The sequence below is a fragment of the Crassostrea angulata genome, chromosome 8, assembly GCF_025612915.1.
Source record: "Crassostrea angulata isolate pt1a10 chromosome 8, ASM2561291v2, whole genome shotgun sequence".
Lineage (NCBI taxonomy): Eukaryota > Metazoa > Mollusca > Bivalvia > Ostreida > Ostreidae > Magallana > Magallana angulata.
Genome location: NC_069118.1, coordinates 29,213,147 through 29,237,899, shown reverse-complemented (window position 1 = coordinate 29,237,899; position 24,753 = coordinate 29,213,147). Strand labels below are relative to the sequence as shown.

The 24,753-nt window shown below is 32.4% G+C and overlaps 2 protein-coding genes across 2 annotated transcripts in view; both read right to left on the bottom strand.

Moving 5' to 3' along the window:
- Positions 1 to 13,962, bottom strand: LOC128160871 (plexin-B2-like). Its single transcript, XM_052824178.1, has 7 exons — positions 12,883 to 13,962; positions 11,553 to 11,768; positions 8,398 to 8,517; positions 8,012 to 8,118; positions 7,153 to 7,163; positions 1,604 to 1,712; positions 1 to 374 (listed from the first exon to the last, which is right to left on the bottom strand). The coding sequence occupies exons 1-7, from the start codon at positions 13,960 to 13,962 to the stop codon at positions 203 to 205; spliced, it is 1,815 nt and encodes a 604-aa protein (XP_052680138.1). The 3' UTR covers positions 1 to 202.
- Positions 13,963 to 19,767: 5,805 nt separating this feature from the next.
- The window catches only part of LOC128159363 (plexin-A2-like), a gene marked incomplete at its 3' end in the record, with an annotated part of 112,307 nt that continues 107,321 nt past the window's right edge, over positions 19,768 to 24,753 (bottom strand). The window contains exons 17-20 of the mRNA XM_052822427.1: positions 24,672 to 24,750; positions 24,276 to 24,521; positions 22,078 to 22,213; positions 19,768 to 19,796 (exon numbers count right to left, since the gene is read on the bottom strand). Of these exons, the coding sequence (XP_052678387.1) occupies positions 19,768 to 19,796; positions 22,078 to 22,213; positions 24,276 to 24,521; positions 24,672 to 24,750 (490 nt within the window). The remainder of the gene's footprint in view (positions 19,797 to 22,077; positions 22,214 to 24,275; positions 24,522 to 24,671; positions 24,751 to 24,753) is intronic.

Below are 24,753 nucleotides of genomic sequence, written 5' to 3'. Positions count from 1 at the left end.
AGTCAGCACCGAATTGTGTTGGTTTCTTTCATATTTGTAACCAAGAGCAAGGTTGCTGCAACATGCAAATATTACTCAAAACATCTGCAAAATGCTTGAAGTGTTACAATGTTAATGTTGATTATCCTTATTTGCCAACAATGGGCAAACATTGTAGTTTGTTTTCGGTTTAACAATGCTAATACCAAGTAACGAAGTGGATTTACAAGATACTTTCATATACTGTTAGCTCTTGTCTATCTTCCACTGGTGTTTGGCCTCTGGGTTGGTGAGGTTCATCGTAAATGTGATTTTCTACTGTGCTATCTCGATATTGACTTTGGTAATAAGTTGTTTTATTTTCATGATGACCTTTTTGACCTTGTCTAACTCCCCTGTAGAAGTAATTAAAATTGATAAGAATAGAACATGTATAAAATAATTTAAATACCAAAATAAAGTTTGATGTGAAGAAAAAAAAGATAAGACGACTTGCCTAATAACATTTCAATTTGCGCCATATCCAAAATCGATAAATGGTATATGTTATTAAAAATACGCAAAAATAATGCATAGAATCTATTTTCACACTAAACTGCATTTTCAAGTGTTCACCTAACATAACGCATTGATAATATTGGGAAAAACACATTAGTTTGCCTTAATGCCGGTCGGCTTTTTTCTGTAAGTCTCAAGTGGTTAAGAACAATAAAGTGATGGTGACCTTTGAGAGCGATCCGAGGCAGTGGCCATTGTTGTAGACCATGCATACTTAAAGAGTTTCCCCCGCGACTATCGTATTTTTGGCCTTCAGTTGAAATGACAATACACTATATTAAGTTATATTAAAGTAACGTTTTAAACAGATTGCAAAATGTTAAAAAAAATATCGAGGCCGAAATAAACAGTAGATTGAAAAGCAGTACAACCTATCGTACGAATAATTCAAATACCAACCTTTGAAAGGCTTTTAGTGTTTTCCTAATTGATCATTTATTTTAGACCATAATCGATACTGGCTCTAGAAAGAAAGTACTGAAATGCCATTTTACTGATAATATATTATAGTAAATGATATTGTGCTGTCAGTGCTGAGTAAAGCTCAGTAAATCTCATAAATTTCTGTAATTATCAGAACTGATGGCAAAAACGTCAGTAAATATCAGTAACAACATCAATTGCCAGTAACAACAGTTGAATTATAAGTAAATATCTGCAATTCTCAGCACTGGCGGCACAATGTCGGTGAATATCAGAAATCAGTAAAACAATGGCTATTTCAGTAGATTTAGACTAGTAGTATTAGTGAAGACTAATTTCAGCCGCAAAAGAAATGCCATTAATAGCATGTCCTGAAAAACACTAATTTCTCGCTTCAAGGTTTTCTTAAAGATAATTGATGTTGTTTGTTTTTTTCTGTGCTGTTGTTGAGGAGACATACCAGTTACAAATGTTAAACATTTCATATTATTTTATTTCATGATTTGAAAATTACTTTATTTATCAGAGTGAACGGAACTCTTGTTCAGTGTATAGTTCTGTTTTTTTTTATGTTTTCTCTCGAAGTTCTATTACCTAACAGTTAATTATGTAATATAACCCTGTTATTTGAAACAAAAATTACCATTTGTAACAGAAGAAACTGACACAAAGAATCAAGACAAATACCACTCCAAATATTGGAATAAAAACTTCAAATGGAGTTGTAAATGAGGACGTCCGTGCTGTGAAAACTGTAGAAACAAAAAAATATGCATTAAGTTAAGACTGTAAAAAGTAATTTTTCTCAAAACATAATAACATATTTATATCCACTAAGTATCCCTCTATTTTCTGCTGACAGTGTTTTATACGCAATCCAAAACACGAAGTGGGTGTCGGCCTAAGAACTTACGCATTATTCTAGTTTTGAAAAACTGTTATAGATTCATTATTTAGCCTTTAAATTGTCAAAGGTATCTCAAGTATCAATACTTAGTTTTGTTAACATCGTTGATTATTGTCTCTTCTTTTTTTTTTTTACACTTTTGCTAGGTTTATGTGTATTATTTCTTGATTGATTGAAACTAAGGCAACATTGAGAGCACGCATTTAATGGATTTGCAAGGGCTGACCTCAGATTCGCAAGTAGACTGAAGCTACCACGGCACATACTTGGAGAATTGTCAATTCCTTCTGTTTCACGTTTTAATTGACAAAACAAAATTAACGCACTTTGCTCAATAAAAAAACCCGCACTTTAAATGAATATTTACAAAAGATAATCTTTTTTTTTAAAGTTATCGTTTGTGTTTTATTTGCAGACAAAAATGTACATTCTCGACGTGAATAATTGATTTATACTGCAATTTCCGCTACCGTTACATCCGCATGAAACCAAAAAAGTAAACGCATTTTATTGTTAAGATAATAAATACATGTATAGAGAAAGAGTAATATTATTGGTATTTCGTAGGTAATTCAAAAATAGTTTTTGGAAATTATATAACAATTCATAACATACTAAATTTTAATTAATGTTTTGATTTATTTGCGGGTTTCCTGCTAGTGAGAAAACCTATCCTGAAAATAAGTCTGCTTGATATTCAGTGTTTTTAAGGTTTTATTTCTGGAATCTATTTGAAATTCGTCTGCGTGGTTATTGTGTTTTAGAGACAGTCTTGCTTATCAAATCAAGCAATAAATACTACATATAGTAGCATGCATATTTGAGTTCGTAAGCGCATTTCAAAACTATGACTCTAGTACATTAACAAATCAGACAATTCTAAATCTAATCAACAAAATGACAGAAAATATAATTCATAATTAATTCATCACAAAATCAATAAGCGTTCTCGGCTTACTTTGTGGAAATTAAGTTTAAAGTTTTAAAAGATTTCACAAAACCTCATATTTTTATTATGACGTCATAATTTTTTTGTACATCTAAAAACCACAAATAACAAAGCATATGAGATTTTGGTATAAAAAAAAAAAAAAAAAAAAAAATGAAGTTTATGATCATAAACTTAAAGTTGACATCGAATGTAAAGATTATGATTATTGAAGGGTTGGGAAGAGTAGAAATATGACATTTTTTTATGAAACTTGATCAATGCAGAAACAATTGCCGAAAAGTTATTAACAAAATAAGTTTGTGATCGCATCTGATACTTAGCTAGAGGTTCTATTTCATCTTTTGATGAATAGTCATTTTTACATGTACAGAGTTGAATTTTTAGTTGCAAAAGTAGCGAACGTTCAGTTTATTTAGTAGCCTGAACATGATTATAAATAAATGATTGAACAGTTTTTAACTGACACTAATACTTTATAGAACAAAATGTAACCTTCAATGGTGTTACCGGGTTCAATATATCGAATTAAGCAACTCCATTTCATTGTATTTACAGTAAAGTAACATACGAATTTTAGTCAGTAAACGCATTTCGAGAGTTTTATTTTTTTTAACAATTAAATATTTGTATAAACTACATTCACTCGTTTTGAACTGATTATTATTATGTTGCTAGAAATTATTTGTATTTAAAAAAAAATGTATGATTTTGTTAAGACAGTCACATTTCCTTGTCAAAATTTCTATTATGACATCAGCAAACCAATGAGCTACCTTATATAGATTCACTCACTTTTTATCTGTTTACCGTGCATAAAACAATGTTTTTGACGTGTGTTACTTTTTACGTAAAACATCTTATATTTAGAATATTTTATGGAATTTTCAAAATATATGGTTTTCCGATGGGGCCACTTTGACCTTCGCACTTTTGCCTCTAGGGCGAAGATGCAAGACTGCAAAGTTGCGATGGCGAACCAATGCGTACCAATGATACTAGTATCATGGATTAATCGGAAAACCTTGGCGAGTTAATTTTGTCAAATTCTATGTAATGGACCGAGGCTTTTTGAATGCAATAAAAAAAGGCGAACGCGAAAGTGCGAAGGAGCAATAGTATTATCGCTCCTTCGCCTTTGCACCTTCGCACTTTCGCCGTCGCATCTTCGCACTTTCGCTCCTTCGCCGTAGCACCTTAGTACTTTCGCCTTCGCAACTTTGTACCCTCGCATCTTCGCCCTAAAGGCAAAAATGCGAAGGTCGAAGTAGCCCCATCGGAACACCATAAATAGTATGATAGTGATTCATGCATGTGATGATTAAGTATAATTATGTTGTAAGGAACGATATGAATATAAAAGAAAGAAGTAAGAATTTACACGGATATGAAGAGAGTATTTCAACATAGAATTTAGTTCGATATATCTAAAAATTTTCCTGGCTTTTATACGATTTTGATATTTTACATGCCAGGAAAAGGTCAGAAACGACGCCAATATAAAACTGGAAAGTCACTGCCCCCAAGTGGATATCTCTTAAGATATTTAGTGAGCAGTTCCTGTATTAGGGAAAACAGGGAAGAGTTTAATTCAAAAATAGAAACATATACTTGGGAAAATCACAAAAATTCTGAGAAATCCGTTTATTTTTACACTCATATAGTATACACTAAGGAAATTATATGGGTATTCCAATTTAATTGCAACATACTTAGTACTATATTTGCCTTTTAAAATTCTTGTGAGAAAAAAACATCTAATATCTTGAAGGGGTAGGGTGGGGGTGGGTGTTGGAATTGCATCAATGAACATATGCCAAAAGCCAAGGACACACGTAAAGTTTCTCATTTTAATATTTTTGGGAATGTGCACGAGAGTTTAAGAAAATTCACTAATTGAAATATTTTTGAAATTTCCAATTTGAGGACCACGTTAAACCGAAACAACGTGTTCAAGGAAACTGTGTACTAAAGTTGCTGTAACCCTTTTTGTGGGGTTTTATTTATGGTTCAAGTTTTTCTCACTTAGTCAAGGCTTGAAAATGTGTGTTTAGAATTTATATATACATACTGTGTCATTTTTAATCTTAAGTAACGTCCATTGATATTTTTGAGCAAGCCTTTTCCTATTCATCTTTAAAATTCGAAATACATGTGTTAATTTTGATGCATTTGACATAGATATTTGGTTACTTTAGATAAAAAAGGAATAGCTATTTGAATTATCTAAATAGTTACTTGCTAATAAAATTAAACAATTTAAGAGATGAATATTCCCACAGCTAAGCTATATAGAGAAAAATCTCTCACATGAAAATGCGAAGAAGCTATTTTAAGTAGTACATGTATTTTCAATCGATTGCATAGAATAACAATAATCCCCTTCAAATCTCTCTCTCTCTCTCTCTCTCTCTCTCTCTCTCTCTCTCTCTCTCTCATAAATTCTAGCTTTTATCTTGCGGGTTATGATTAATTTAAGTGTTATCTTTTTTTTCTTTTTCTTTTTTTTTTTTTACATAAACAAGCTTTTAATTAACTGTAAATTACCCGAATTCTCAAGCAGAATATATATAAGAATAAAATTTGATGTCATAACACCAAATTTTATTTGTAGAAAGATACTAATATAATACTTAAGACTATGGGGTCACCGGGACCCACCATCCTTATATTCGAGCGTTTATAATTAAATGTTAAACCAAACAATACATACTTACGTATACTTAGACATGTCTATGCTCTCGATGTTTTAATTCGAAATAAATAATAAAGATCGTAAGGTAGGTGATGTTCCATGGTAAAATTTCTTTAATATTTGGAAAATAAAAATCAATTACTGGTAGATGGTTCGGAATGGATACTCTACCTTCCCGCAGTAAAATTAAAAAGAAGTTGCGGCCTATATTAGACAAAGAACACATCTAGATCTCTGCAGCTACATGTAGTATATGGTCACCTAGGAAGCCAAATATGTACGTCATAATTTTAAAATTATTGCCAATACAAAACTTAAAAATTCGAAATATTATCTTTATGTTTACATCTAACGCCCTTTAACCTGCGTTTTAATTACTTACTGCTGATTCTTGATTACTTTCTACATTTCCAAGTAAGATTGCTTTTTGTTAACTTTCAAAATAGGTTTTTATTATCGATATTTCGAGATAAAAAGAAATGAACCTTGCTCAAAATTACTCTAAATTTCACAGCGTTTTTGACACTACAGAGGAAAGGCAATTTATAAGCCAATATTTTCCACATGCAGACAGTAACTGTTTTATGAAAATAAAAAAACCCAACAACAATCGTATAGATAAACCATAGGAAGTAGGATTCGCCCCCGCCCCCCCTCACACACACCAACGCCAACTCCTCTTAAAAATATTTAGTTCCAGGGGTAGATCCAGAATGTGAAGTTAGAGGGGACGTCAGTATAAGACAGGGAGTCTGGAGAGGCCGCTTTGTGGCCTCCAGATGGTCCAGGGCAAAGTCCTGTTGGTGACCCAGGGGGCAAAGCCGGCCCCGGAAGCTCCAGGATTCTAGAGATTTTGTAGGGTAAAAAGGAAGTCTTTAAATAGACGTTTGAGATATTTCTTCTCGTGATTACCGGTATACTTAAAGTAATAAAATTATTTACAATTTTTAAAGGTTTGTAGATTTAAGACCTACAGTCATCAAATTCCTCTGTCTTGTAGAAATCCAAGAAACATATCCTTTTATTTTTTTTCTTTCGAATGACTGTAAATTAATCAGTTTAAAAACCAAGTTCAATGGGACAATGTAAATTAATGAAGTTTTAATAAAAGATACATGTAACTATATATACCAGCTTATATTATAATAACAATGGAAGAGTCGTTAAAACACTTGTTAGTATAACCAATTACTTAAAGGTGGGTATATGGGTGACTGGTCATATTTGAACCCAAGGACAGCGTAACCAAAATGTTTTTTCCTAGGTTTTTTTAGTTACATCATTGAACACACGCGTTTTCTTCATATTGCACCATTGAAACAGTCTAATGTAGAGAAATCCCCCAAGTTAAAAAAAAAAGATAATTAAGACTCGCAAGTTGTACATTTTCTTTGCCAGAAGGAGTATGATTTAACTTTATTTGGACAATTTTTTTAGGGCTGTGTGGGGGGGGGGATGGGGGGGGGGGGACGCCGGGTGCGACCTCCTTTACTCCGCCACTGATTTACCGCTTATTCTATAAAATGTTTCCCTTTCCAAGTTTTGTGGCATGCAACATAAATGATAATTGATTAATAAGTAAGTAATAGAAAGCATTAGACTTTTATGCATCCCCCATCCTTTGTAATGTTTAGAACAAACCTACATTTTCACTATAATAAAAAAATGGACCCATCAAGTACATCTGATTGAAATTGATTAATAACGATACATGTACATTGATTTCTTTGTTTTAAATGATGGGGTGTATGGGTCGTATTTGACAAAAAACAGAATTCTTAAAAAGTCGAGCTATTCAACGGTAGTATTTTGTAGGTAGTTATACATGTATATGTACATTAATTAATGAAGTGAACTATCTAAAAGTTATTTTGATAATCTTGGTTGCAGTTCGCCCTTACTCTTAAATTCACCTCCTTTATATCTAGATATGTCATTAAAAAATTGGTAAAAACTTTCCATTTTAATTCATATACATGAAAATATGATTAAATTATAGCGTATAATACAGCAATGTTACAATATGAACAATATGATATGTTTGCACTGCATTTTATTTAGATTAAATGTCTTGAGTACGACTTTGAGAAAGCTTCAAAGCTTACTCAGAAAATCGTATTTTTGTACTCAGCCGGAGTACGAGTAGGAGTATGAAAAAGTTTTATAACCTCGATATCTTGAGTATGAGTACGATTTGGAGCACGGGGTACGATTTGGAGTACGAGATCGTACTCAAAAAAGTTTTATAACCTCGGGGCCAGATCTTCTTAAACTAAAGTAACAATTATAATTATGTACCTAAAGACTTGAACTCATGAATTCTGAGTTTGTTTTTACTTTTCCCTTCACAGTGTATTTTATTGCTTAAATTGCTAAGAAAGTATTTTTGATGATTTTTATCTAAAATTTTCGTGTGAAAACTTCACAGAAATGTTAATATAAACTTGTTTTATTGATAATCAAGTTTTTTAATTGTAATATGATGACATGAAAAACATACCCTCCCTGGGTTACACACCAACCACAATTGACATTCTGAATATCCATACATTGCTGACAGTTTTCTGAATACTGTTCACAAGTCTTTGTACGAAGTATCTTCACAATCTTCAATACATTGAGAAATATAAAAATGAATTGATGTTATTAAACAGAAAAGTGTTTGAACTTGAATAAAACTATATACCACACGTATATAATTGCACTGCATGCACCCTACGTAAAACCACACATTAAGTCATTGAAAAGGTATGAAAACAGTAGAGTATTTTAGCAAAAACATTATTACAATAGTTAAGAAGTTTAATTTCAGTTACATTAAGATCAAGTTTGTAACGTGAATTTTCATAAAAAGACACAAATGTTTGAGAAAAAAAACTCCAGTACTTTATTTTGTGACATAATGTACGTCTCCTCATTTACACGTCTTACAGCTCTGATTTCTGATGAGTCACATTTTAGTTCTTGAAGCAATCTAGTGCCATTCTTCTCTATGTCATAAAATAGCTTCAAAGTAAACCAAAACGCAGTTAGACGTCAAAACCCACATAAAAACGTTTCTGCATTGTTCCAATATTTAAAAAATCAATCAAAGGCTTTGTAACTAAGATGAACAGAATAGAAATACAAATTGTTTAATTTTCAAAATAACTACAATTAGTTGATAGTTGAGTAACTATGTATTTTACCTAACCAAACAGATGCTAACCGCTTAAAAGTGTTTGTTTAAATTAGTTCATATAATTAAAACCATACCATTTTGGTTTAGATGTTTCACGGTAAAAGCTACATTTACCTGACCTTACGTTATTTTTGTGCTGAGGGATAAAACGTACGATCAACTAGGACTTGGGGTATCCCGAAAATGGTTCTCCAAAGTGACTGTATTAATGAGCACTTATGGAAGTCCTTTACAAGTAAAGATAAGTATGTAAATCTTTATCCATAAGGATCCAGAGGTCACCTAAGGTCCTAAATCAATGTCGTATTAATTTTGTTAATTAATACAAAGGTGAGAGGTCAGCTAATGTCATTTTACAAGATGGAGATTCAGCAGTAACCAGCCACTGTAGGAAGATCAGGGATTACCCTGAGACGAATATATGCAAGGAGACCGGAGATCGCTTTATGTCATATAAATATATAAACTGATAATTTTTTTATCTATAGGGAGACCAGATTTCACCGTTACACAATTCTAAAGATTGGAATTCACCAGTATTCAAAACTGTTGGGAAACGAAGTGTCATCCTAAGTAAAATATCCATTAGGATTCCAACGGTCCCAAATCAATATAGTTGTAATTTTGGTAAAATATAGAAAGAGCATGAATCCCCTGGGTCATTTTCGAAGATGGAGATTAACCAGTCACTGTAGGGAGACGGGGTCAAATTCAGCATATAATTAAGCATCATTAACAGTTCCGATGTCACCTTAGGTCCTTAATCAATGAAGAAATAGTAATTTAATTATATGTTAAAAGGTCACCATATGTCATTTTTGCAGATTGAGATTAATCAGAAGTTAGCCATGGTAGGGAGAACACGGGTCGCTTTAAGTGAAATATCCATAAGGAGACCAGAAGTCACCTATGGTCTTTTAATGTAGTAATAATTGTGATAATCTATAGGGTCATCTTTTGTCATTTTACAAAATGAATATTCACCAGAAGCCGGTCACTGTAGGGAGACCAGGGGTCATTTTAAGTTGAACATCCATAAGGAGACCACAGAAAACTTTAGGACCTAAATCAATAAAGTAATATATTTGTTAATCAAACAGGACACCAATGGTCATCTTATGAGGTTTTTTTTTTTGAAAATGGAGATTCACAAGAAGTCAGCTACGGTATGGAGTCCAGGGTTCACTTTAAGTGAAATATCTAAAAGGAGACCAGAGGTAACAGTGGGTCCTAGGTCAATGTAATAATAATTTTCTTAAATAAAACGGAATCCAGAGATCACCTTATATAACAATTACAAGATCACCCATAAGGACACCGGAGGTAACCTCAGGTTCTAAATCAATTATTTTTTTTCCTGATATATATATAGGCTGACCAGAGGTCACCTTATGTCATTTCACAAGATAGAGATTCACCAAAAATCACCCATGACAGGGGGATCAGGGTCATCATTAAAGAAAATCCATAAAAAAGATAAGAGTCGTATCAGGTCCTAAATCAATGATGAAATTGTTTGTTAATCCATAGGGGCACCAGAAATAGCCATATTTTGTTTAAGAGGATGGAGCTAGTACATCATTAAGGAGATCAGTGTCAACATAAAAATGTACATAAATACGGAGAGACCAGAGGTCACTTTATATTGTTCAATATTAGGGAAACCAAAGGTCATATAAAGATGTATATAATATAAATACAGAGACCCGATATTGTATAACATTTAAGAGACCATAGGTAACAAAAAAGTGGATGTGAATACGAAGACCAAAGGAAACCTTATATTGTACATCATTCGGGAGACCCGACCCAGAGGTTGATAAGGAGACAGTAGGTTAATAAAGTACTGAACTACTGAAAGCCGGGCTCTTTTGGTGTATCTTTGTGCGTATTGTGTAGTAGAGACTGAAAATCTCTCTCTCTCTCTTTCTCTCTCTCTCTCTCTCTCTCTCTCTCTCTTTCATGCTTTTTATGTCGGTAAAGTGTCAGAGAGCGACCAAATTTTGTAAGCGACTATAAGCAAAAATATGGCTGTCTAGTAGAAAACAGTTCAACAGTTGCTGCCTTAAATTTTCAAACAAACGATATATATCCAATCCCCATTTCTTCAACGCACAGCAAAGTAGTTCATGGAAATTCATGCGCATTGTGTCCAAAATGCATAGTCTTAAAACACGTTATTAATAAGAAAACTAAAAAAAGATTAATATCGTGTTAATATAGCTTCTTCATGTTATGAATATTTATTTATCATAAATTGTTAGGAAGACCACAGCTCATCTTAGCAATTCATTACTATATAAATTATTTCGTATATCTTACGTGTAGAGAATATAACAGTCCATGTTGGGTTCTTTTTATCCTGTAGTATGTTCCTAATTGCAGATAGTGTTTTCTATATAGATACATGTTATGGGGATTTTTTTCACGTATATTCGTTTTACATTTATCAAGGCTCAAAAGAATTGCGTTGTATTTTACTTTCACTCTGCGGTTGAAATGCACTACATTTTAGTTGAGCGTACGTTTTATCCATCTGCTATTTTTTTTTCCGATGTCGGAAAATTGACCCTAAGTTTTTCATAATAATATAATATGCTGTATAAAAGTAAGCCGTGTAAAAATACAACATTATAGTAATTGGTAGTTAGTTTATGTGATGTAAAAAGAAATTGATATTTTCTGCTGTATAGTTATAAAAGAAAAATCTCAAAACTTACTTTCCATGACCTAAAAAAACTGTATTATGTTCGAAATAGAATTTCTAATATCAATTCTGAAACTAATTTTCGCTTCATAGTGTATCGTAGGCTATTTCAGTATAGAATAAAGGAAAACAACAGAATTGATTTTAAGTAACCTGAGTAACATTTCCATTATCCGTTCCAATATAGAGGGTTGTCAAGTTGTTAATTGTTGAACTTCCAACGACTGTGACTCGATGAGACTTGGTGGAGTACACTGCATTACCTTTAAGTGGCAAAAGACCCACAATAACACCGAACTGGGGTAGTTGGCTTGTTACACTATTACAGTAATCTCCCTTGTAAAATGCCTCATATACTCCTTCAATAGGCTGTAAAAATATGAATTAAAAAAACCAATTACACTTTGTGACTTTTGAATGGATAATGCATGACATGGACATGGCTATGCTCTATTATTTTCTACGGTATTTTATGTGCTTACCATAATATCACTCAAACACAGTTGTGTGTGTCTATGCTGCTAAATAGCTCTTTTAGTTTATCTATCTGACTCTAACAAGTCTTTAGGTCTTATGATGATCAAATGATAATCTATCTTTGCTTTTATTAAATTCATCAAAAGACAGGTAGGTATTAATACAATACAAATACTGCATTCAATTGCTTTATTTGCTTCGTATGTGTTTCGAGAAAAAAATCTGGGTGGGGATAAGAAACGAATATTTTTATCAAACAAATGATCGGTTGTCAGCATGAAATAATTTTATGTTATGCCAAATGTACAATATGCATCAAATAGGATAAAACGCGCACTGTTTCGTTGCTTTTCGATGCAGCAAGGAAGAAATTAGCTTTCCGTTTAGTAGGCGAAGCAAAGGAATTTCTTTCGCAAGTTAAGAAAACAAAGCGTGATTTAAATCATTATGTAACTTTGAAAATTGTCAAATCTTCAGTCAATTTCATCTAAATTATGTTTATAAGTTGTATTATATTTTATTAAAGATTTACATGAAGCCTTTCACTGCATAGTTAAGAAAGTAGTGCAAAGCGTAATGTGTGTGCAAATAGTGAAGTCAGTAGGATGCTTCATACGGAAACAACTTTTTTCGGCTAAAGCTGACAACAAAAATACAATACCGTTTTTCATTAAATGCCATAGTTCTAAACTTGTACAAATCCAGAACATTTTCCCGCGGTTAGGATTGAGTGTACAATTTGATACCTGGTAAGCTTAAATTTACCAGGTCCTGGGAGGTCCTGACTTCCCTAATCCCCCTCTAGCTCCGCGCATGGGTTACATGTATGAGTGCAAATTATTAAAAAAACAATCACGATTACGTTGGCAAACCTCAGCAGATTGTTAAGAATATATTACAAAACATTGTTATGTGAATTGTTTTTTTTAACATGGCACTAAGGGGGTTAATTATCTATCAGCGATATAAAAAAATTGAAGAAACAAATTGATCTTAGTATACATACCTCAGAGGTTTTATTAAAGTTGTTGTATGAGAAACAATTTTGTACACTATTATTTGCGTCGAATATCGCATCTTTTGAAGGGAGGTCTTGTTTTGGACATCCAAACCTATGTTTTCTTGACTTCAGAAATGCTTCGTAGATCTCATTTTCTTTGAAAATACACACAGCAGACAACGTGGGTTTTAAACTTGAAAAAAGACCCACTAAATATCTTTTTTCAGACACAAAGATAAATAATCCATGTTTGACATGAGTCAAATCTTTCCCCTTAGCATTACAAGATATAGGAATGTCTTCATACACTTTCTTGGGATCTTCACTATCTATGGACTTGCAGATCTTAACAAGTTTTGATTGTGAATCCTCATTTAATAGAAGGAAAACAAAATGTTCATTTTCAATCATCACTCTAAAATCCATTACAACATTTACTGGTGTCCTCAAAATCATATCAAAAATCTTTCCAGATATAGAAGAACCTATATTTATAGCTGACAGGTTTGGTAAAACTGAGAATATAGCAGCTATATCCAGTTGAGCAGGACTTGTTGGTAAAGCTGTGTACTGTTTCGCAAAAAGAACAATATTTTTAAACTTTCCAGGAGAACTTCTGTCAGTAATATTAAGTAGAATGCCTACGGCTGAAGCTTGATAATTGGAAACTAAACGGATATTTGAGGAGGGCCCAGTAGTCATTGTAATATTCAAAGATATTTTATCACGTATCAAACAAAGTCCACCTCTCAGTGTACCGCAGGTAAGCAAACTATCAGGTGGCACGACCATCACTGTATTGTAGTCATCTCCACAGTATTCTTCATGTTCAGGTTCCAAACAGTTGGCCTCTGGTCCAGTTTGTCTCGATTGTATTGACATATTTTTCCTTAATTTTAACCGGTAAAGAATATTCTTTCCACTTACAAAAATGTTCTTTCCGTCAGGATCAATTTCCATGTTTCGTAGAGGGAAGTTTTCTAAAGGGTTTTCGAGAACAATTTCAAACTGTTCATCATTTTGTTCATCGGGTAAGGAATATGAATATCGTAGCAAAACGCAGATAAATGTTACCCTAAGGATCATGTTGAGATGATTGTTTTGATAATTTCCATAATCCACTTTAATACTTGTTTAAGTTTATCTGTAAAATATATACGCTGATGCATAGCGATGAATTGAAATTCAACATAATAATAGTAGAATACATGGTTCTTAGCCCACGCCCCCTCCCCGAATTGCAGTAAAGGTAAAGATAAGTGTTCATGAAATTGTGCAGAGTAATCTATATTCTGCGCCTGGTACCAAAACACATTGCTTATACAAATTTATCTTTACTGAAAAAAAAAACGTTTCAAATATATACAAAAATACACTAGGTATGATTTTGGTGATAGCCTTAGTGTCAATGATGTCATACAGAAATTTATATTTTCCTTTTTTTAATCAAATCAAAATATCAAAGTAGTGAAACTGAAACTACTTGTGGGGGTCTGTTTCGTTTAAGAATATTAAAGATTATTGTTTGATCTTTGTCAGACCACTGCTTATTACAGCAAATGTCAGTTGAATGAATTTTAAGGGAAATGATTTTTGATGAATTAATGACTCAAAATAAATGTTCATAGTTTTACTTAATACTTTTAGTTTTAGCTTGATCCATACAAGAAGATATACCTGTAATTTTGATCCATCCCAATGAATGGCATTCAACATTCTTACTATTTCGTCAAAAAACTGTTTTATATGTATGTTGCAAATTCATCAAGATGTCGAGTATAATTCAGTTTCGTAAAAAAATAGTAAATGCTTGGATTAATTAATGAGTGAGCAGGTCTAATCCACTTTTGTAGCGATCAATTGCATAAAAATAAACTGCCATAAGGAGGGTAAAAAAACCTGCAGGAAAGTTTTAAATATGACAATGACGTAATCAAAAAATTCAAAAACATTTTTTTTTCAATTTTTAAAGAAAGGCGCACATCTATGAAAGCTTAAAAGGATCTAGACACGATTTCAGATGAATTTTTTTTTATTTCTATGCATAAAATAGCGTCCTTTTTTATTTTGAATGGTTCACCAAAATTGAATGTTAGAAGTCATGTTACAAGCGAGACACAAAGGAAAGAAGTCGTTGTTACGTAAACAAAGCTCGAGTCTTATATTTATTTACAAATACTGTAAAGTAAAGAAATTGCCATTTCTTTATCAAAACAACTTGTGAAAACAAGATAGACTGATTCAATAGATTCATATATGATTTCATCACAACAAACAGCCACATTAGATTGAAACTTTTACCAATGCAACAAAAATAAACATTAACAAGACTCGAGCTTTGTTTACAAAACAAGGAGTTTTAACCTCTATAACTCTCTTGTAACAGGATATTAGACTTTCAAACTTTGTCAAAGATTTAAAAACATATAAATTAACAGTTCTAGACACACGAATTTAAAAAATATATAAATTTTGAAAATTTTGAGCTGTGATCTGTGTTTTTTTGCGTTTAGGCCTGAAAACTGAGTGTTGCAAAGAAAGACACTTTTTAAGGTTTTCCGCTCTCAGCGGAAAACCTTACTATTATTCTGGAAAAATTTTAAATTTCTTATTATTTTTTTTTTCTTCTAGACGCCAACTTTGATCCTTAATATCTCGCTCGTTTGTTCACCGATTGTTTTGAAATTTTCAGGACTGATAACATGCCGCGTGATGTTGTCGTTGCATATTTTGGTTGAGGAAAATCCCTATCTGGTTTTGAGTTATTCCCCTTTTAGTAAAATTTAACGACTTCTTTTGTCCAGGGGGTTTAGCTTTAACGATGACTGGCAGAGTCTCAAAGATGGGCTGGTTTGGAAGCTAATACATTGAATTTGTGCGAGATATATTTTATTTATTATTTAAATGCAAATAAAAGGGGTGGTATAGATGTTGAAACAAAGGTAAGAAAAAAAATCAAAAAAATTCGAGCATTTTCCGTGTTAGTTTTCTACCTGATAAAAATTTGTTATAACATGTATTTTAAAAGTTCTTGGTCTTACCCAGACCTTTCATTTGGTATACCAAAAAAGGGGCTGGCCCTTATAATTAGGGAGTTAGGGGCGTCCAAAGTTTCTTGTCAATAACTTAAAAAGGAATAAATATTTCTAATGCATTATTGAAGCAAAGTTGTAAAGAAATTAATTTTGAATCCTTCTATAGTATTCAATTTAATATTTTCGTAATTTATAGTCAGTATTTGCAAAAACAATTGTTGTCAGTTCGGTCCATTTTTGTGGGGGTGCGCACGTTTATGAGTTTATGAAAGGGCTTCTTGTAATGCACTATCTGATACATGTAGCGCGCAAAAATAATTCCACATAAAATTCCCAAATGTTTTTATACATATGTACATTTTCATTTCATGTAGATAAACCTCTTTGACCTTATTTTTGTTGTTTGTTTCATAACTGTGCCCCTGTCTATATTTAGATGCATTACGAGACTCAGGTAACCGATCGATAGGAGAGTCGCTAGCTGTATTCAGGCCGTCGCCTAGACGACAGTGCATGTGCTTGTAGAGCTGGACGTACACGATTAACGCCCCACTGTGTTACTGTAACAGAGACATTTTGAATTGTTTCAGTACTGGGAGATGTGTTAATAAAATGGTTCTAATGCATGGTAATTGAACTCAACTTTTTTACAATACGTTTACACGGCCGTCATATAAAGCACAATGTGTATTACTGACATGACAAATGTACGCTGGCAATTTAAACGAACGCGATATTGCTCCCGATAGAACAATTCTTTTAAAGCAAAAAAATATTCGTATACGAATCCAAAGCCGCTAGTTTTAAGTTACGGTTATTAAGGATTTTAATTATGACTTGCCCCGAGTTTCAGGTTTTTTACTTGCAAAGAATCTACAAACGAAAATACCAAACAACCTTCAGCAGCAACTTATAAATTATTTATTCAATGCACAATTCTAAAGAGGTAATTAGATAAATTTTATAAATGCTTTATACTTGTATTCGCTATCTTCCATGGAAAAAAGTGGCATGGAAAAAATGTTGTTCAATGTTCATCAAATACGCTGTAGCCTTAGCAATCGAAAATAATTAACAAACTGTATATTGATAGATTGACATATCAACAAACATTCAGACCCGCATTGTGTTTTCTTACAAGTTCTATAAAACGTAGACTCAATGATTGAATTCTTTACCGTTTTCCGTCTGGGTTATTTTGAATCACGTGTGTACGTTATGTGTAGCCATATAGATGAACACTTTAAGTGTTTAAATTTTAAAAGAAATTGTGTACATGCAGAGCATTGCAATGCTAGGACAATAAAATTCCAACAATGTATATGGTGAGGCCGATCAGACTGATACTGGTTCTGCTTGTTCTACAAATAGCGAATGTAAGACGAAGTATTTGGGTGTTATATTTTAAACAAATATAAGTATTGCTTTCTTAAAAGCTTGCATTACTCAACAAAGTATTTTATTGGAATCATTCTTAGTTACCTTAGCTGCATATATGTACCGCTCTGTCTGTATCCCGGAAAAATTGACTACCATCCAAAAATTTTCATAATAGGTCTACAGACTTGCAGCTTACATTACCTTTAAAAATACATTTTAGAATTTGCCGCTGTTTATAAATTCATTAAAAAGACGCGCAGAATCAAGTGGTTATATGGCGTTTGATATGGGATTTATGACGTCTATTTATATTGTTTTCATTAAAATTATTTCATTATTTCAAGCTTGTGGGTGGAATGAAATCAGTTTCACATGTTATATGACATAAAGATGTCCTCTCCCCACTTTTTCTCGAAGCAACTATTTTTATAAAATTTACATAAAAACACAAAAAATTGAATTATCCTGGAGTTGCCCCCCCCCCCCCCCCCCATTTTGGTAGCATGTTAAAAAAATGGTATGAAAATCATGAAATTATGAGTGAAATTTTGAAAATTTTGGAAAATTCAATTTTTTTTCTTATTTTGCTTGTCAAGATTTGTTGGATGAGTTTGCCCCCTCCCCCCCCCCCCCCACTTTCAAAAACGATGCTACGTGTTTGGAAATTACTCATTTCTTTATTCCCCTCTTTAATAATCAAAACAAACTAACAAACACAACCGATCCAGATAAATATAATTACATGTATCAAAAATAACCTTAAAAAACAAACTACACATTCATCCTTCACCCACAATATTGCCTTTTCGATATTTTTCATCGTTGTAGACCCGTGTAACAATCTGTTAAGTAGGTGCTTGCACGAAAAAGAACCCCTTGCTGATCTACATTTTCATTAACGCATACAAAGAAAAAATATATTTTGATTTATTTTTGAATTTCTTTTGATGTAAAAAAAAAAAAGAGAAGAAATTGGTTCTCAGTCTCTCTTTATGCCTGTTTGTTAGTGGTTAATCCAAGTTAATTTTGAATATCCTTTCGTAATTTAAAAAATGCGATGTAAATTTTTTTCATGCAATATTTCGGATAAAACAATGAAGAGTTGTTTCTTGAAAGTTTATTTATCCATACAATCGTAAAATGCTAACATTGAAAACTGTGCCCGATTTCTTTCTTTTTTTAAGGTAAAACTTTATTGATTTAAAAAATGATTCTTTGAGACAAACAAATTGGCATAATCAATAAGAGTTTGAAAATCTCTAACTGCAGGTCTGTAGCTTTTAGTCAGAAAAAGAATCGGATGGACGACCTAGGACACAGATCGTCCATCCAAATTTCTTGAAAATTGCCATTATTTTCGTACGCGGACGCAATACTCACCGAGACTAAATAGTTCGTATCTTAAGTTTTAACTGCTTTGAAAGGTAATATTGGTTTTCTGATAATTAGAACATGAATAATTAAATAAAAATGGTTAAAATTACAGTAAAATTACCGGCATCGGTCTTCTCCGTGCGCGGATCTAGAAGGGGAAGGTTTCCAGACCCCCCCCCCCCAGCGAAATTTCTTTCAATTATGTGTACATTATAAACTTACCAAATATGCCTCGGACATCCCTTGGCAAACTCAAATAACCGTCTGACTTTTCAACCCCCACCCCGGAAAAATTTTCTGATCCGCGCATGTTCCCCCTCCTCGAAATACAAAATTATTCTTCAAAACCCCTTGTAAAATTTCCAGGATCTCCGCATATATACTAATAGATTTATTGGCGCTTGCGTTCGATAAAAATGCGTGTAAAACGTTTGCCAATGGTCTTTTTACCATCGTACCGGGCATAACCACAGTCCTACTCTGTGAATAAAATGCGGCGAATCAAACTAGAGACAACGTGTTAAGATCTGTATTTGCTTATAACCATGTAGTATCATCGTGCAAAATGCACTGTTCAATTATTATTTTTTATTTTTTTTACTTTACTTGTAAAATTCAACATCTGTTTCGTAATTTTTTCTCACAGTTTATTTCTTACATAGTTACATTTTTTATTTAGAGATTGACACTTTTCAGACTTTATATGTGATTTCAAAGAGACAGAGTGTCATGTCTCAAGGACTGTTAATCTCTTAAAACAACATTGTGCAATTATCAGATTTTCATTTCTTGGACATCAAAGACTCATTGAGTTTATTTAATTATTTTATATCTGTGAACCTTTCACTCAGCTTACTTATATCATTACCTGTTAATTGCAATTAAATTGTTATAATGTTGCCATCGTTGAGTCTCGTCCAATTATGTGGAATCCTGCATCAATTGCCTGTTTATTTCTCTTGAACTGTATACTGGTGGACCTTCGGGAATACGGCAAACCTACCCTTCGTTTTAGCTTACGGCCCGAAGCGCGCCCCAACCTTTTACCTTATACACTTTATGCCAACATTCCCTCACCCGGATCGTACTGCACACGACCGATGCAGATCCAGACGAATTCTCTATCACCGTAAAATCTACGCGGTCACAGAAATATAATACTTTGTTTCTCAGTGTTTACACATCAAATATTGTACGATGGTCAGCTATCAATTTTTTGTAATACGTCACAAGTATGACGCAGCTACGACGGAAAACCTAATCGTTGCTTGCAACGAGCTCGTCTCTAGTTCTTCTTCTTTTTTCTTTGCAACACTCAGTTTTCAGGTATACACAGTATACATGAACATTGTATATTAGGCTGTCACCTCGCCCTAGGGTCTGAACCCCCGACACAGGGGCAATGAATTTCACAATTTGGTGCAGAGCTTCATGAACATGAGATTCATGCATTCATGATCAGTTAATTCATTTTACAATATGACCATATAAGCCCCGTTCTAGGACCTGTACCCCAGGAACAGGGATCATTCATTTCACAAATTTGGTTGAGGAATTCATGGCATTAGCATGCCTTCTTCTCTCATGTAAGTTTGACAATTATAATATGTTTGCCCTTGTTATGAGCAACTACATAGCGTTCATTCTAAATAATACATTTTTCTAAGGACTAAATGCTGTTGTACATGTACGTAAGCGTATATTCTATCTTTTGCACGACTTAAAATTGACAAATTATTCATAGAATTGATAAGCTTTTATGTTTTTATAATCTTTATTTCTATATGTAACATAATTATGTACATTACAAAACGCTTAATATTTTTAAACTTTTATTAAAATCTTAATATCAATAGTCATTATAAAATACTGATTCAATTAATCGTGAAAGTCTTAAGAATCTTAAAAAATATTCTTAGTGTTGTTTGATCAATTACATAATTATAAGAATTAAAATTCGGTGGCCGCGGATGCTTACTCGCTGAATTTCTTTATATTTTCAAATTTGATAGACGTTGATGGTTTAAAAGCCTTATACTATTTATGTCTTGATATATAGTCCGCTGCCATGGTACATGAAACATAAAGTGTTTATGTAAAAATGGCATTTAAAGATATATTAAGAAGAAAAAATCCTTAGTAATGGTAACAGTTTATGGTAACATGGTAACAGCTATCATTAAAAAATAAAAGAAAAAAAATCAAGTGTTAACATGCTACCTTAAAAGAAATCTTAAACCTAATTAGAATATCTTTCATAATAGTAAAAACACTATTTGTTGACACTGCGAAAGAGTGTCTTAAAAAGTTTGTGTACGGCTACATGTATATATAGGGAGAATATTGTCTGCAGAATTTTGTTGCATACAAAGTTCCATGAATTGGGACTTGTATTATTTAAAAAAATAGGAAATTAGAAGTTTAATGACGAAAATAGAATATAGTATCTCTGTGGTTAAATATTATGCTTATGCTCTACAATAAATACAGTATTCTAATGTCATCAAGGTTTACATCTTGGTCGGCACGAAATGTATAGTGACTCATTTTATTATGTTATGTGATGCAAGAGTCTCATCAAAGTAAAAAAAAATGCTACCAACATTCCATATTTACAACATAATTAATAAGCATAAGTTAATTTATGTAAGATTGATATAAGCAGGTATATGTTATCTTACTTGGTAATTTCCCCTGTGGTGTTTTCGATGCAATAACGGCTTTTGAGAGGCTCAATGAACTTTTCTTCCTGTTCGATTTAATAATGGCTCACGATTGAGACTTCCTTAAGGAACGATTATATTGAATTTCCTTAAAACTTACTCCCCCCCCAAGCTTGTTATTTTACAGAATAGTTCAGGAAAAGAATATCATAACAGTCAATAGAAACGAAGTGTTAGAGGAATCAATTCATTTGATTTTAAATCATAATTTATTTGAAAAGGTGTATTTCTTTGGTTTTTAATATTATCTTAATAAAAACTTGAAATCTAGGTACCAATTTGACTTTAAAATTTAATTTTCCGATGGAAAGAGAAGGAAGTTAAAAAATTATATTGATAACCAATATTTCGTTGATATATCTAGATCAATTGGTATTGCCAACAGTAGTTGAAATTAACGTTTAAAACTTTTCAAGTATTATGACCAAAAATGACCTTTTTTGTATGGCATGCTTTGTTTGACTTGCACCAATAATTAACGTAAATGAAATCAGTATTAACTCAAAAAGCACCCTTTCCCAGCATGATTTAACTATGACGGTTGTAAACGAAAAAATCTACAATTCAATTCACTTCAGTCATATTAGTTAATCATTATTATATGTATTGCATTAAACATTATATAGACGCTGTATATAAATAAACAAGAGGCCCATGGGCCACATTGCTTACCTTAGGAACAATAGGTATGATACTTGCTGAAGGTTCCATATAAGGTGGACGGCAAATCAGTTCTGAGTCGTTCAAGTTGGTAATGCTACATTCTCCAGAGCCGACATATACCCGATAATCATTTTTTCTTGTCACAGTTGTCAAACCTTTACCCTATAAGAGGCAGCACAAATAAATGACTTCATTGATGATAGGATTCAACATTAATAGAGGTATTTTATCAAATTCACAGACCAGCCGTTATTGTAAATAACAGCCTAATCATATATGTAATTTGTTCTTCCACATAAAAAAAAAATACAATTCGCGGGGGTGTTAAGGAAGCATATGGAATCTGAGTCACATGTAATTCCGTGAAATCACAAATCTTAGTTATTATGTATATATTCAAATATCTAAGCAACGAAACGTAGACCAAAAACAATTAAAAAATACTGAGGACAATTTTTTTTCTTCAGAAATTAGTTTGTATTACGTAGATTTACACATTGTTGACGTCATGACTGAAAGTTGAATGTTGTGTGAATTTGATTGGAAAGCATTGTAAACATATTCAAAATATAACTAATCTAAAAACTCTAATAAAGTTTTGTGGTGTGATTCATTGAGAATTGAACATAAGAATACTGGGAGAGATGTTCGTTTTATCAATCATTCGTTTAAAGGTATGTATATTTGCTTTTATTTCTCGGTTAGGCTTTCCTCTGTATATGTTGAACTTGAAATTTTATAGGCATCGTTAGTTTGATCAATGCTTAAATAGAATCCCATGTTTTGTGTTGTTTTAGTGCAAAATGCCGTTTTCCGTGCAAACTTTACAAGAGTTGGGAAATTTTTACGAGAGCCGGATGAATGACTTCTATACTACTATATTAAAATAATAGACTCGAATTTTTGGGCTTTAATAAATCGGAAAAGTACTGTCTTTTATTTTTTATATTTTTGACATACATCATTGGTACTTGAAGATTACCAATTTGTTTTTATTTTTTCTCAATTAAGCTTCGCTAATTAATAATCAACGAAAATTCCTCAAGAAATCCCGGAAATCATCTGGATTTTTTGGATTTTAAAATCTTGAGCGTGCGCAGTATATTCACGCTAACGGGATCTTTAGTTTATGTTTCCACAGTATCATATTTCCATGAATAAACTCATGATACAAAACTTATGATACTCATGAAACAATGATACAAATACATGTACATTTTTATTGGAAATTTGCTTTCTATTCTGTTCATATATATGAGAGAAAATGTAAAATAACATAAATACATATCAACTTAGTACTTACTTAATTTTGTATTCATGATGGCAAAAAAACATTTGGTTTCACGCAAAAAATCACATTATATTTCTTAAGAGAGTGAAGATGGAATGTTTTATCGTTGAATTCTTTCATTATATGAATTAAAATTTTAGATAAAAGGTATTAACAATCTCAAAGAAAGTTTATATTGATTAATTTGACTGTTATTTTCAATCCACTTCAATTTTCTGTTACATTACGGGTATATGGGAGGAATTATAACTGTGGTGAGGGCTTTTCCCGAGACACAGATTGTTCTAGCCAAGGAAAGTGTTGTTAAATTAATATAATATAGCATTATTGTAGTTATAGCTTTGTTATGTAAATGTCAACAATACGGTGTGTCGATGTATTCATTTCGTAAATGTCCGATATGCAATGTAAAGCCGTGCACGTACGGGTCAAAATCTAGTTTTAATTAAGAACATAGAATTCTAGCAGCGGTTTTGATTAAACTAAGATGTTTTGCCTTCACTTCGTATTTTTTTTTTATTTTGAAAACCACGGGTTATGTTGTTCTATCACATTTTATGTTAAGGAATATACGTACGCTATTTATAGTTGTCACGTGATAATGCACCAATGTGGCAGTTATGTACTACCCGATTTTATTGCACTGACATCTATTTTAAAGGATGATACTACGTTTTTGATCTTGTTCAAAATAGAGATTTAATTTCAAGATTTTGAATATAACAGTCAAAATAAGACGCTAAATTGCCCATATGCTTCCTTAACACCCAAAGCATTTCTTTAATAATGTTTATTGCATTCATGGCAATTATTGCCCCTGATTAGAATTTTTCACCAAGAAATAAATTTAATTAAAATATACTTGGATCTCGCGAATTTAAGCCATTTCACATCTTACATGTGTATTGCAGTTATCATAAGATCTAGACCTACCACTAGTTTAATGGACTCTTCAACATTTGGATCAAAGTTGTATGTTGTATTATCATTAAAAGCAGCGAACAGAGGGTCATCTACGTACAATACACTAGAAGGGAATTGTTGATAAAATCCATCAAGGTAGATGACAATATAGGAGATAGAAGCTCTCTTTTTCCGTCGCTTTTCGCTTTTTCTGTTTCTTGGATATTTGCATTCAAGTTTAGTTTGGGTGATGATTCTGCATGTTGAGTCTCTTTCCTGTAAGAAGACAAAAAAAATAATTAATTCAGTCGAAACATTTTCAGCAATGAAGTCACCTTGGAGCAAAATTTCTATTTAGTCACAGACCTGACAATTTACTTATGAAAACTGGCTCCATGAAATACAACAATTCCACATCAATCTTACCTCACTATCCTCAACTCCCACTGTTAGACTATCAATGGCAGTAAATCCTTCACCAATCACATTAAAAGTTGTTCCTCCACTA

Excerpts from the sequence above, each read along its gene's own strand:
- LOC128160871 (XM_052824178.1), bottom strand. The coding sequence starts at position 13,962 with ATGATCCTTAGGGTAACATTTATCTGCGTTTTGCTACGATATTCATAT. Across the intron at positions 8,119-8,397 it reads ACATTATGTCACAAAATAAA|ATTGTGAAGATACTTCGTAC; the intron begins GTACTGGAGTTT and ends AATGTATTGAAG. Across the intron at positions 375-1,603 it reads AGTTTCTTCTGTTACAAATG|GGGAGTTAGACAAGGTCAAA; the intron begins GTAATTTTTGTT and ends TTACTTCTACAG.